General features: G+C 44.9%; 1 protein-coding gene across 1 annotated transcript in view; it reads left to right on the top strand.

The window, feature by feature from the left end:
* Window positions 1–12,372: 12,372 nt before the first annotated feature.
* The window catches only part of TRPV3 (transient receptor potential cation channel, subfamily V, member 3), a 14,899-nt gene continuing 12,707 nt past the window's right edge, over window positions 12,373–14,564 (top strand). The window contains exon 1 of the mRNA XM_009079701.1: window positions 12,373–12,491. Coding sequence (XP_009077949.1) covers window positions 12,373–12,491 — 119 coding nt within the window. The remainder of the gene's footprint in view (window positions 12,492–14,564) is intronic.

Below are 14,564 nucleotides of genomic sequence, written 5' to 3' on the forward strand. Positions count from 1 at the left end.
TGGTCTAGTGAGCCATGGAAACTGAGCTGTTGAGCCTTTCAAACTCCTGATTTCTGAGTTAGTTGAGAAAAACACACATCCTGCCCAAAAAACCTTGGAGCCACAGCCTGTTTGTGTGTGCAGCCTGTACGTGTGTGCTGGTTGTGCCCCCTGCTACAGCTGGGCTGGAGGCTAAACAGGCCTTATCCTAATTAAACAGTAGTGTTAATCCCCTCTCGGGCAGCACAGGGCAGTTGTCAGTGGGGTCCAGGGCAGCCCAGGGCCCACCAGAGGGCCCCCAAGCCCTGTGCAGGGCTGCTGCCTGTCCCCCGGGGTACCCCAGAGCTGCCTGGCCCCAGGACAGCCCCTCTCCCTCTGCTGCCTTGCTTTGCTGCTCAAACTAATGGTGCAGAATCATATTTATCTGTGCCAAACACCTGTCACTCTTCTGTGGCATCGATATCACATGTTGCTCACTCATACATCTTTGCTGGAGTCCTCAAGGCTCAAAAAATCCACACAGTGTGTGCCCAGCAAGTGCTGCTGTGCTAGAGAGCACAGGGGATCCTGCCAACCCCGTAGGTCTAAGGGATGAAGCCAGTGGACTCAGGTTCTGATGCCTGAAATTTTCAGAATCCCAGCAATAGGAATTGTATACAGTGTTTTTGGACAAATTTCTTCCAAGCTCAAAGAATTCCATATCTATTAAAAATCCCAGATAAACTGATGATCAGGATGTTGAACACCATCTTGCATGCATTAGAGAGAATATTTTGCAGTGGAGGATACTTCTGCCAAGGCTCCATCAGGCCCAAGCATGGATTCACTAGGGCTTGGGAGGAAGAGGATTTAATTGACTCTGCCAGATGCAGTATAGACATCCTGGGTCTTCTTGATGTGGTTATAGGGCTCTGAAGTGCTTTCCATCACCCACACCATGCAGCCTGGGATTACTTCTGCCTCTGGAAGAGTTTCCACAGAGAAAATATGGACCAAATTTCTCCTCCATCAGAAGTTCATCTTCAAAATACATGGTGAAGTGCAGCTGTTTTTCTGGGAAGGAGGAGAAATCAACCAACTGACCTCATTGGATTGTTGTGTTCCTGGTGTGTTTGTGATATTGTGGCAGAGCCACATCACCATTAGTAACCATTAGTAACTCTTCCTGTCTCAGTGTGCAGGCAAGGAGTGGGCATGAGTAGGTGCCAACAATTCTGGAATCACCAAGGTTTACAGTCTCCATCATCATCCAGAAGAGTTTGTCTCAGTCATTGCTATTATCAGGCTTTAAAATCAACATTTTGATCATTGGAATGTTGGTATGAAAACTGGTGTCACCTGGAATTGCCATGTCAGCTGGAAAGCAACTCCTAATTACGGGAACTAAAGGAAGTGTCCTACTCACTGGGCCAGTAAGAGCAGTTTTAAGCCATGTTACTAAGTCAAAGTCATTGCTTTCCAGGCTGGCATAGTAGGTTTAGCCCAGACAGTTCCTCTTACTCCAAGGGAGAATGTGGATAATGATCCACCTGGAGAAAAGAGTTCATGTCCTTAGTTCCTGTTAGTCAGAGGGGGAAGGTCAGGAGTGTTTGGTTGGCAAAGAGGAAGGCAATTAGCAGCAAGATCCAGGAGAGAGGAGTTTAGGGCTGGAAAGGAGGTTTTCCAAGAGGCTGATTAGCAGGAACAAATGGAAACAACTCTATCTTAGCTAAGCACTGAGTAACTGAAAACTGAAGCATTGACAAAGAGAGGAGATGATTTGCATAATAAAAGAGGTTTTAATTAGAATAATGGGTCGAAACTGAGACAGGGAAAATGTATCCTGGAAAGATGAGCTTTATATCGAGCACATACAATGTGTGTCTGCCCAAAGAACTCCCTTTGGAAGCAGTGGGAGTTTCAAACATCAGCCCATGTTAGCCAATTTATCCTGTGCCATCCTGACTAGAGCAAGGTGGGACATGCAGGGTTTGGGTCTCTTGTTTTGGGGAACCAAAGAATCTGAGGGTTTATGTCAACTGGCAGATGTTCACCTTCAGTTCTGCTTCTCTTATTTTCCAGGAAGAACATAAAATTGGAAGGGACCTGCAGGGACTTTATTCTGTTATGGTTTGTGAGCATCTCATGCTGCTACAGCTGATGCTAAGTTTGGTTCTCAGTTTAAGACATGACAGTGGGTGAATTTTTGTTCCCCTCTTATTTTTTACATGTCTTAACAGATCTTTGGAGGGAGAAGGGGAATGAGCTATTCCCCAGATTTAGATGGATGAGACAGATGAAAATCTTTACCTTTTCACAAGGGACATTTCTTCAAAATCAAATGACTGAACCATTAGTTCAACCTGAAATTATTATAACATCAAAGTTCCTCCCAGTTTCGTTGATCACCCTCCAAAAATTACTTGAGTCAAACTGTGGCAGTACAAACTTGAGAAAAAAAAAAAAGTAGCATATAGGTGGGGCCACACTTGCTTCACAGTGTATTCCTGGAGGCATTTTCATGTTGCTTAATTCCCTTGCACTGCTCAGCGTTACCAGAGACTTTGCACCACAACTGAAGATTTACTGAGGGTACAAACTCACACTGAAAGAGTTGGAACACAACCCTGACCTAATTGGAATGTGAGGCTGAAGAGCCAAGCAAGGTTTGTGCTTTGAAGAACTCCACTGGAGTGTGATGTTGTGTCACACAGGAGACATGGTTCACTCCTGGGGGACTGTGGACTGGGAGCTAAGGGAAGTAGAAAATGCATAGCTCATGGTCTTAAAACTGGTTTTATTTTTTCCTCCAAAGGTGGCAGCATGCCCGTGGGACCCTCCCCCACTGACTGGGCACCAGCAGCCAGGACATGCACACAGGACAGGGCCAAGCACCCACCACCCTGCACATCTCTAGAGTCAGGTCTGGCAAAGGTCTTTGTAGGTTTGGAGTTACTTTTTGCCTTGGGAGTGTCAGGGAACACTAACAACAGCACAAATGCAGGAAAGGATACAGGAAGATAGTAACAGATCCATTCTTCCCATCCCTTATTATTTTCTCGTGCTTATGTAGTCCCTGTAACTTTGCCAAGACAAGGGATAACCGTGACCTAAAGTCAAATACTGGTGCCACTTAGATAAAGTGAATTTTTACTGCACTTCTCTCACCTTATCCATGACTGAGCCCACCCCTGGATAGGAAAGTGGCCACAGATGCAGGAATTAGAGAGCTGCAGGTGGAAGTGAGCACACTATCGGGTGGAGAGGGGGTATAATAAGGGAGGAAGGGAGGCAGTTGTCCTTCTTTGGCAGGGAGAGAGGGGGTAGAAGCTGAGATATAGCATCAGACTCTTCTCTAGTCTGTTTTTCTCCACGTGTATGCATTAGAGCAGCCTCTGGGAGCTCTGGCCATGGCTCAGCAGGGCACTGCTGTGCTGGATGCTCCTCAGATGCTGAATGCAAATGTTCATGTTCCCAGGCTCAGCTAGAGAAAGGAAGACAAGAGCAGAGACAGACTGAGGAGTGTCCTGAGCAGTGCAGCTTGTTGTGATGAGCAGGAGTCTCAGGGCAGCAGCACTGCAGCTGGAGAGCAGCTTGAACTGGGTCCAGGCAATGGAGTTTGGAGGAACAGGAAATAATTAGGGTGTCTGGGGAGTTTTGATAGGCCCAACAATAATGCTGTTTCTTTGGCACACCAGCTTTGTCTCCCTTTGGGTTTATTTTTCCTTGCCCAAGCAAAAGAATAAACTGCATAGCAACACAGCTGCAGGAAATATACTTGTGATGGAGGATCCAGTGACTCTTCTCTATCCTCTTGGGAATGGGACTCCTTTTTTATGGCAGGAGTCTCTCAGGAATAAAATCTCCAGGCATGTATGTCATGCAAATATGCACAACAACCTTGCCAAAGAGGCTGACTCGTCCCTGCAGTCCAGACTGCACCAACTGGTAAGTGATATCCCAGTGTTTTCCTGGAATGCTTTTCCACTAGGCTGTCTCCAGTTAGGTGATAGTCACACACTTACAGGCTAATTCATTTCTCTGTTGCTCAGATGCATAAAACAACCTCTTATCTCCCAGTTCATGAGTATAATGTGCAAATATTTGCAAGTGCTGCTCAGTTGTCTGGAGAGGTGTGAGAAACTCTTTGTGCATGTGTGTAGCAGCACTCAGATATGATCTCAGGACAAGTTTAGCTGAGTGGAGGCATGAGGAGAGCATTGTCCTGTAATGCTGTATGTGGCTGGAGCTCTGTACTCAGAGAGCAGTCAGTGTTATGCTGGTTTTGTTCTGCAAGCAACAGGCTCAGAATCTGAAGTGTTTATTCCCTGGGATTTAGCACAGTGTGTGTGTGTGTCCAAAAGCATTATTTTTGCCTTATAAAGTTGGTGTCAAATGCCCTAAGGGATCAAGGTTGTTGATTTAAGGTGGGATGACGTATCTTTTATCTGAGGCAGTGTTTTCTGGGAGCATTAAAAGATCTGTGGCAAGAGAGACAACTGACTGACAAGAGAACAGTCACGCATGACCTCCCAGTGCTGGGGATTGAATATGTACCCACAAAATGACACTTAAAATCCAGAGTTCAATACTAGCAAGCAAGTCAGTAGGATCAGGAGAGCTTTGCCTTGCTACAGCATCACCCTATGTGGTGGCTGTAGCATTTAGCCTCTCCTAAAACACAAAACTGGCAGCAAAGTTCCCTTTCTGTGCTGTAGTTGGATAAACCTGTGACCATCCTGTTGTGACTTTCCTAGTCTCTCCTCCTTCCTTCCTTCTCTCTGGCTAAAAGTCAGCTGAAAAAACTATAAGAAAATGATAATTTCTTTACAGAATTACATCTTCATGTGGTTTCTCGACATAAATTGTGCTATTAGCATTAGACATACACATACATTTAAAGCCATAACTTTTGTGGGATAACTTGTGGATTCTTCCCACAACAGATCAGCAACTCTGAATCCTTTTCCACAGAAGCAAAGAGAATTTAAATGTACTTTTTCCATGGTGAAAGATCATGAAAGACATCCATTAAACACTCTGCTCAGGGATATTGGGCTGCCACTGCTAGTTGGGATGCTCAGTGTTTGAATCCTTAACTTGTGGATTATTTTGAAGGCACTTGAGGAATGGAATTCTGACACTAAGAGAATTACAAATATTCTTGCTGTTACTTACTGTTAAAAATGCTTTTAGATCATGGCTTTTCCTCTTAGTGACTCTGTTGGGGTACTGAAAATCACAGAATTAACTATAAAATCTCAGAGCTTCTAATGCAGGTTTGGCTGGGATCGTGTCATGTATCAGCAGAAGGGAAAATGCAGCTCTGCCTGGGTGATGTCAGATGGCACATCTCCAAGTTCTCCATCCCTCCCATCTGGGGTTTCCTTCATCTTGTTCATTTTAGTTCCTAGTGTGTCTAGCACTTGCTAGGAAAACAAAATAATGCCAAATAAGGTTTCTGCTGCTTCTTTGTGCTGCACAGACTCTCCAAAGCTCAAGTTTTCAAGTGATTTTTCACAGGAGATGCAGGTTATTAATGCTCCTGACCTTTCTGGCATCTCTTCAGTATCTGAAGCAGCTGGTGACTGCTGTAAAAGTCTATAAAATGCTCTGCTCATGACAGAGCCTATTGCAAAACCCTCCATGGCTTCTGACAAGTGTTGGCCCTGCCAGAAACCCAAGGGTGGAGCAGGTCCAGAAATAAAAAGGTTAAGCAGGTTAATGATTAAAACTGTAAGAAAATGTTTGCACAGCTATGAATTACTCCAGTTCTGCCTCTCATTTCCTGGCTCTGAAGTCTGTCCTTAAAAATAGCTCAGTTCAGGCTCACAACACCTATGTGCAGCACGTGATGTCCTTATCTGTTCTAAGGCAGATTAGCCAGAAACAGCCTGGGCTCCTGTTCCCTGGATCTGATAGTTGAAGAGAAAAAGCCACACTCAGGTTCAGAGAGTCAAACTGTCCTCAAAACACAAGAAGAAGCTGTTAATGCAGAACAGGCAGGATGAGGTGTAACTCTGATGTGTGAACTGTTAACAGGTCCTACAATCTTCTGCACCTTTCCCCAGGCAGGTGTGGAACAGGGCTCTGCCTCTCCTGCTGCATCTTGTCCCAGTTTTTCTGTTTGGATAACTGCCACTACATTATAAATAGACCACACTGCTAGGTCCTCTATTCTGCTAAACCACACAGATCTGGGGGCTTTCAGATATAGCTGCTTTCTGAGTTCAAAGTCCTTCTTGCTGCCAAACTCATTTTCTCTCCTCTGCAAAAGGATTTCTTCTACTGTGGTTGATGCCAGAGGTAAAGCAAAAGTCCTCAAATGCTCCTTCACCCAGATCTAATCTAGCTCTGCCTATTTTCACATTTCCATCCTCAGAGTGACTTCAATTAAACAGTTTCTCACAGTTTGTGTTGGGAACTAAGCTGGTGCTCTCCCAGGCAGGATGAAACAGCAGGATTTGGTCCTTATCCAGGTTGTTACACCAGCAGCTAAGAGACCATCAAAGCAGCTGACTCTGGGTTGTCCTGTATTAACTTAGGCACAGTCATTTGACAGGACATGAACAACTTTTCCTGATACAGAGCTTGGAATTTATCACCATAAATTCGTGTCAGGCAAAGCTGGATGTGAGCTCAGCACATCCAGCCAAAGGTATCCCCTAGTGCCAAATCCAGCCAGTCTGGGCACAGCCTGTTTCCCCACACAGCTCTTGGGAAGCTGATTCATTACCAGGATCAGTGCAGTGCTCCTGGCATTCCACACACAAGATCTGTGTGCTCCTGGCATTCCACACACAACATCAGAGGCAAGTGTAATCCCCAGCAGTCCTGGTTTTAAAGATAGCTGTGTCAGGACCAGGAGGAGTTTACCTGCAGTTTGTAGATGTGTTTCAAAGCCACATTCTTTGTATCAAAATGTCTGGATCTGGGTCATAGTATCCTAAGATATTTGGGGTTTACTTCCAAGTTTTTGATCTACCTCCTACCCAAACAAACCCCACCCAAACTCGACTCTTTCTTCCCTTGTCTCCAGCTGGAGAAAGATTCCAGTTTTGCTGCTTGCATAGCTCCCCTTAAATTCCCATCTAATAACCAGGTATGGACCAGCAGCTCTGAGTGCACCTGTCAGGCCTCTCTGCAAAGAGTTTTTAACATGCTATTTCTGGTGATAATGGGAAGACTCTATAAAAAGAGTGGAGGAACCTCTGATCACTCTTCTGGCATGTCCCGAAACAACTCTGCACCAGCCATTGCTCAACAGCTCAGCACTAGACAAGCTGAGAAATGCCATTCCCTGTGCAGCACAGAGTAACACCAGGACAGTTTGTGTGAAACCCAACTGTCTGTGTTCCCTCAGCCCCCGTGGGGATGCGTTTATCAGCCACTGCTATAGGTAGAGAAACATCTAAATGCACCCACTGTGTTTTCACTGACATTCCTGTGAAAGTGTAATATTTTCTAAGGCCAGTTCTACTTTTTCAAAGCAACAGCAAAATCTTTTTTGCTTTGCGGGAGCAATGAGCATTTTCTCATTTCTGCTTCTGAGTGGCTCCATGCTATGTAATAAACTGAGCATAACACAAAGGGTGTCATTTACCACCCAAATACATGTGCATCACCATTTTCCTTTGAAAACAGTATGTAAACTGCAGAGCAGAGATTGCTGGAGATATCCTACTGCTGCCATTAAGTCATCCCTGAGCAACTCAGCTTTAGTAACATTTCAGTGTGTAATTACTGCCTGTGTGTGTCATCCCACTTTGGCAGCTATGAAGTAAAGAGTTTGTTGTCTAGCAAGTTTCTCTCTGCTCCCTAATTTCAGACGTAGCCAACCCCGTGTGCCTCGCAGTGCTTCGGTGCTGGACCTGTCTGCTCCCAGCAGGGCACACCAGCTGCCTGGAGGAGGGTGGGTTTGTGTTTGCAGGGTAGTTTTGAGGCTGAATGTGGTTTGACTCATTTGGCAGGGGAGCTCCAGGTGTTGTTGCAGTGGCTGTGGGTCCCTGCTCTGATCTTCACTCGGGCAGATCCGAGTCGCCTCGTCCATGCCGAAATGGAGGTGTCGTAAGGAGGGTGAGTTCTCTGGGACTTCTGTGGGTGTTTGGGCTAGGTGTGATGCTTCTGGAGAGAGTGAAATCTTGTACAGATAGAGATGAAACTGATCCTTCAAACAGAGAATGTTTTCCTGTGGTGCTTGTTTCTGGTTCTGTAGTTGATGAATCTTTCTCCCGAGCTGTGCCAGTGACTCCTTGGGCTTTTGGAAGTGAAGAAAGATAGACCTGATTTCATTTGTGTTTATCAGCCCAAATCAGTGTTACACTTCCTATTTCCTGTGCCAAGGGGATCCAAAATATAATATCATACAAGCTAAACTAAACAAATTCATCTTCCACTGAGAGTTTCAGTTACTCTAGTGACCACTGAAAGAAAAAACTCTAGACTAGTAGAATAGGCTTTCAACTCAGTAAAATTTCTTAGTTTTATTTAGTTCAGAAATAGATAAATAATGTTAAAGAATTTTTCCTCAGGGAAAAACATTGCTTTTCACAGAATCTTTTAACATTTCTGTTAGGGAAAAACCTTCAAGTACAAATTTCTCACCAAGAAGAAAATGACTTTTTGTTAGCACCTGAGGTCTATTAATGCCCCTCAAAAGTGTAAATAACTAACAGAAAGATGAAAATCTTAGTACCAAGTGTAACTTTCTGCTGACAGAACTCCTAATGCCATAAGTAAAGCACAAGTCAGAATGAAGCTTTATCAGCTTTCCCCTCAGGGAGGGGATTTCTGTTTTATGAGCCAGTAAGAATTAGGTTGTCAGTGCTGGAAAGTGTCATAGTCTGTTCAAAGGATCCTGTGAATGGAACAGCTATTGGTAGTCACTTCCCTTTCTTTACCCTTAAGGAAGAAGAGACCTTTGTGCCATGGTAGCACAGCTGAGTGTTTATTTTGACTTGTAGGGTTCTCTCTTTAGCCACATCATATTAGTTATTAAGCTATATAGATATGTATGATTTTTCTTCCTCTCAGACAAGGTGAGTCTGTGATGGTGTGTAAAGTGCCATGTGCTATAGGAATGGCAGAATCCAATTCACCCTTACAGATAAACAATTTTGCATAAAATCATAGAATAAACTGGGTTGGAAAAGACCTCCAAGATCATCAAGTCCAACCCTACTGTGGTCACTAGACCATGGCACTAAGTGCCACATCCAGTCTCAGCTTGAAAACCTCCAGGGATGGGGAATCCACCACCTCCCTGGGCAGCACATTCCAATGCCTGAGCACTCTCTCTCCATTAAAAAAATCTCTTCCTAATATCCAACCTAACCCTCCCCTGGCAGAGCTTGAGTCTGTGCCCTCTTGTCCTCCTGCTGGGTGCCTGGGAGAAGAGACCAACCCCCACCTGACTCCAACCTCCTGTCAGGGAGTTGCAGAGGGTGATGAGGTCTCCCCTGAGCCTCCTCTTCTCCAGGCTGAACACCCCCAGCTCCCTCCAGCTGCTGAAGGTGAGATACCAAGTCCTCAGTGTCCCCAGATCCCCTTCACAGTAATCCTTAGCATTATAAATCAACACTGCCCACTTCAAATAAGCCACTTCTCTGGTGGCCTGTAAAGAACAATTAACAAGATAATGGGAGCAGAAAGTAGTTACAACAAAAGACAACATTCCATATCAGGCTGGGTCAGCTGCACTGCTTATGACTTGACACTCTGCAGCCTGTTGCACTGTTTTTCTCTGGATGTCACAGATTGCAGACAATGATAGTGCACTGGAAGCTGCTGATGAAAGCTCGAGCTGAGTGTCCCTCTAAGCATACAATTAATGGAGATTAAAAACGAAGCAGACGCAACCTCAGCACTGTAACAAGGCTCTGCTGTACTGTGCCTGCAGTTATTTGCTTGTGAGCTGAGGTCTCATTTAAAATAGGCTTTTTTGACTGAGACTACAGCCAAATCCCCTGTGTGCTTTTGCAAGATTAGTCCCTGTATTCAAAAGTGAATCTTTTCTCTTCTTCCTTCCCAAATTGTTTCCACCGAGGGTATCATCATCCAGCTTCAATGCTGCCTTTGACTCTTTGCAGCTCTCCTAAATGATGCTGCCTGCTCTGGAGCCAGTGCTGAAATCTCTGTGGTGACCCCTGGCTGCAGATGGGGCTTTGCCTTGCTGCCCTTGCTGAAATGTGTTGCTCTGTCTGAGCAGCTCCAGCACTGCTCACAAACGAGAGGCTCTTCCCCGTGGCCTTGTGTGCTTTAGTTCAATGCTGCCTTTGACTCTTTGCAGCTCTCCTAAATGATGCTGCCTGCTCTGGAGCCAGTGCTGAAATCTCTGTGGTGACCCCTGGCTGCAGATGGGGCTTTGCCTTGCTGCCCTTGCTGAAATGTGTTGCTCTGTCTGAGCAGCTCCAGCACTGCTCACAAACGAGAGGCTCTTCCCCGTGGCCTTGTGTGCTTTAGAGGTTTAACCTTGGTCTTTATTTCTCCACCTCTTCCTGCCACTCTCTGACCCCTCTGACTCCACACACCTCCCAGCTGTGCCTCTCTCAACTTGGCACCTGCTTTTGCTGATACACTTTTTGGTCTGTTTCCAATTATTCTCTTCCTTCAAAGTCACTTCTTTTGTGAAGCTGTTTAATGTCCATCTCCATCCTATTCTCGGCCTCTTATATTTGATTTATGTCAACTTTATCACATTTGCCTCTTCCTCTGGCTAGGAAATGTCTTTGTCCATACACTGTTTTGTATTCTTAAAGTAGTTGGTGAGGAGTAAATAGCAGAATTATATATGAACTAAGCAAGACAACAGTCATTTGTTCTAGCTGTGCTAAGACTAAATGTTTACCAGTATGTTCACTGACACAACATGTGTCTGGAGACGACACAAATTGCATTTCCAATGCCACAGACAAACCCCTTCCCTCTATAAATTATTTCTATGAAAACTCTGCTGTGAATTCTTAGGAAGTGCATCCAAACTAGGCCTGTTCCCAACTTGCACTGGTGTGAACACATCTACCAATGGCAGAAAACCCAATGTAAAATTATTCCATGCCTGTTTCTTAAGCCAACATTTGCAAGGTAAGGAGTCCTCTCCAGCACTTTAGACTTCTCCTCCATGTAGTGCCAAGGCATTGCAGCTGCACTTACATGTGTTTGGGCCCTGTAGATTCTCAGTTCTCTGTGCTTGGAGTTGAAAATTCCCATAATTAAACATTTGTTGTTTATGCATTAATAGACTTGCATTCCAATATCAGTGTGTTTGGTATTCCTGGCTCCTCTCTTGTACCAGGTGTTGTGTCTTTCAAACACACTCCACAATCTGCTCCCTGTGTCTTGATACTCCCTTAATGAGGGAATCCTGAGGCACATTGACAGGAGCAGAAAGTTTGTGTGTGCATTTGTCACATTAAGGAAAGTGGAGTAGGAGGGGAAAATGTATATTCATTGTGTTCAAACTTGCAGGAAGGTAATTTTGTCCTTGGGTATGGAGGGCACTCCCCTGATTTCCTCGGGAATAGCTCCCTGACCTCGTAAATCTTCCTGGGTTTACATTCAGTGAATTTCAATGTATCCTGGATTCACCTTCTTGCTTGCAAATGCTCCTGAGTGATTTAAAATGATGCCCTTGAGTATTAGATTGAGAAACAGGGAGAGAGTTGTTCATTATTACTTCCAGAATTCAAGCTGTGGGTGTTTGTAAGCAGGTGACATGCATTAAGCTGCATTTATGTCATGTGGTGGTGATCATTTCCATCCAGTAGAATCATGATTTTTTTACTGAAGAAGTGTTGAGAGAGGTCACCAGGACACAAAAGTCCTTTATGTTATCCATGTGATGGTTTAGCTGTCTCAGCCTGAGCATTTGTGGTCTGTCTGTTGCTTTTGCTATTCTAATGCAGCAAAAGCTTCAGGGATTTTTTGCATTCTTCACATCTGGAACCTTCCTTCGTGCATTGTGTCTGTGGCACAGATCTTCCTGGGCTTTGCTGCTCTTCTGAAGTTGTCTTGGACAAGAGCAAACTGTTCAGATTCCCTGTCCATATGCACAACTTTAGGGCAACTTACAGAAGTCATTGTAATCTTTCTCTGGATAACATAGTGTCACTGTGATGGAGTCTGTCAGTTTAATTCAGGCACTGCCTTGAATTTATGGCCCTCTTGGATTGAAGGTAGCACTTTTAAGGGCAGTTTTCCTAGAATGAAATGTCACGAGTCATGTATATAACCCTCCAGCCCTGATCCATGACACGCTGTCTGTGTGCTTACAACTGAAACATGAAAAGCTTGAAAAGAAAGATCAATATTTGTGTGCTTACATGTGAAGAGACTGTAAATAGGTGGTTTGGTCACTATCCTTTCTTCAAGTGAGCATGAATAAAGTAACCATGAATCTATCTACTGTGCAGAAACATGATCAAAGACAACAACGAAATTGTTCCACTAATGGGCAAGAAAACAAATCCATCTGGAATTCCTCCTTCAAACCAGCAGGAGAAAAAGCTGACTGAAGGCACTCCCACAAAGAAAAGGTAGGACTCTGGCTCAGTCTAAGCCACCAGAACTCCTGTTTTATCTCCTTCAGGAGATATTTGCACTGAGACAACAGTAACATCTTTGGGTTTGTTGCATCCATGAATGAGAGAGACCTGATGAACACAAGGTGCCTTCACACCATGCTAGATGCTGTTTAGAAGTGGAAGACTATCCTGGCTAAGCAGACGTAGGATGTGTTTAATGGGATAATTATCTAACCCCTATCCCAGAGGCATCAGGTTCATATCCCAGTCCTTAAGGTCTGGGTCTCCTATCAGGTTGGATTTCTGCACCCTCTCTCTATAAGTTCACAAGAATGTGGTCTGAAGGTGGTGTGTGTTTCAGTAGAAAAATGCAGAGTGATCTGTGAGCTCACAGGGCAGAGTACACCAGGTTTTATGTAAGAGATGCTGGCCTGAAAAAAAAAAAAGGAGCATTTCAAACTTATCCTCACTTGGGAATGTGACACTATGGACAGGCAGAGAGCTGGGAGTGCAGGTTTGGAAAATCCTGTTGCAAACAGAAACCTGTGTTCACTCTGGGTTTTTTTTCATGATTCTGATGAACAAGACTTCTTAATTGTTTTCTAAAATAGTCCTTTTCATTTAGCATTTCTGTTAGAGAACTCATAAAGGGATTAAGAGTTTGTATTGAATATAAATGGGGAAATACAGGTGGTAATTCCTGCCTGGTGCTCTGCGATTGAAGTCAGCTAAGTTCCTGCAGAATGAGCATGAACTGCTGTTCATAAACTTTTCCCTCTGTGGATAATTACCAGCTATTATGGCACTTTTTGAACCTCTGAAGGCCTGGGCAATTGTGGCTGTTCTGACACTTAGAACTCTTAGTAATCAGAGGAATCAGTTTTCACAGCGATGAGTTATTTGAGACCCACTGCCTGGGTGGTCTAGTTTGACTTTCTGGCACTAAATTCAGTGAGAGAAGCTTTTTGGTTGCATATGGGGGAGCCAAGGTGTCTGAGCAGCTCAGGATACACCCAACACTTCAAAAAGGGGCAATCCCACAGTGGATTGTGTAGCTCTAACAAACGCTGTCAAACCCAACCCCTCAATTACTTAACTCCCATCTCACATCGGATTTTGTGGCCTCAGTAACAGTAACCTTGGGGTTTTTCCCACTTCTCAACCAAGGGCTTAGGGTGTGGCTGACAACATTCCTGTAATACACAGCATGAAGATCACGTGGATTTTAATTCAGGGGTTTAACATCTTCTGTTAATTATATGTCACTGTGCTGCTCTATCCTAATGCTTCCAAATGTTTCTTCTGCCTGTGCCACCACCACCACCAGCAGCTGCTGCTGCACTTCCACAGTGACATTTCTCACTCAGCATCCTGGCAATAGGGACTTTCTCAAATACAATGACATTCCTTTCTTGAAGGTCCTGGAGTTTGGGGGACTAGCAGTGTATAATTAAGTACAGGAAAACCACCAGGCAGGCTGGGAGGAGGGTGGCAGTGCTGGCAGAGCCTGGTGATGTTTGTGGGCAGTGCACCTTGGCCACGTAAGCACTTGGGTATTTCTTGGCAACTGTCTCCTGCTCTGCAGGTGGATTTTGGGTTCTTTTTCCCCCATGCCATCCTCAGGTAACTCACATGCCAGGATAGGTGAGGTCTGCCAGCCTCCAAACAGGGTTCAGCTCACAGCTGCTGTACATCAGTTGGATGCCAAAACCCTCAGCATGAACACACTGCTGGGAGAGCAGGAACTGCTCTCAGACACATCAGCCTGTAGCACCGTCCCTTCCTGTGCTGAGCCAAGGGAAGGGGAGAAGGTCCAGCAAAGCCTAGAGCTTGGCCCTTCTGACTTTAGGAAGCCTCACTGCAGCCTCCAACAGGTGTTTGCCTGTTGGGACAGCTCCTGTACTTCATGGTCAGGGAATGCAAAAAAGCAGGATGAACCATGTTTTTCCACTCCTTAGTCTCCCTGCCAAGTCCAGGCCTCAGTGAAACAGCAGTGACTGACAGCAGCTGGAATAAGTGATGGCAATGGTCCTGGTTCTGTCTAGGTTTTCCCTGCCCCCTGCCCAGGGAATTGCAGGGACACAT

This window comes from Acanthisitta chloris, unplaced genomic scaffold, assembly GCF_000695815.1.
Source record: "Acanthisitta chloris isolate BGI_N310 unplaced genomic scaffold, ASM69581v1 scaffold4788, whole genome shotgun sequence".
In the NCBI taxonomy this organism is placed as follows: Eukaryota; Metazoa; Chordata; class Aves; order Passeriformes; family Acanthisittidae; genus Acanthisitta; species Acanthisitta chloris.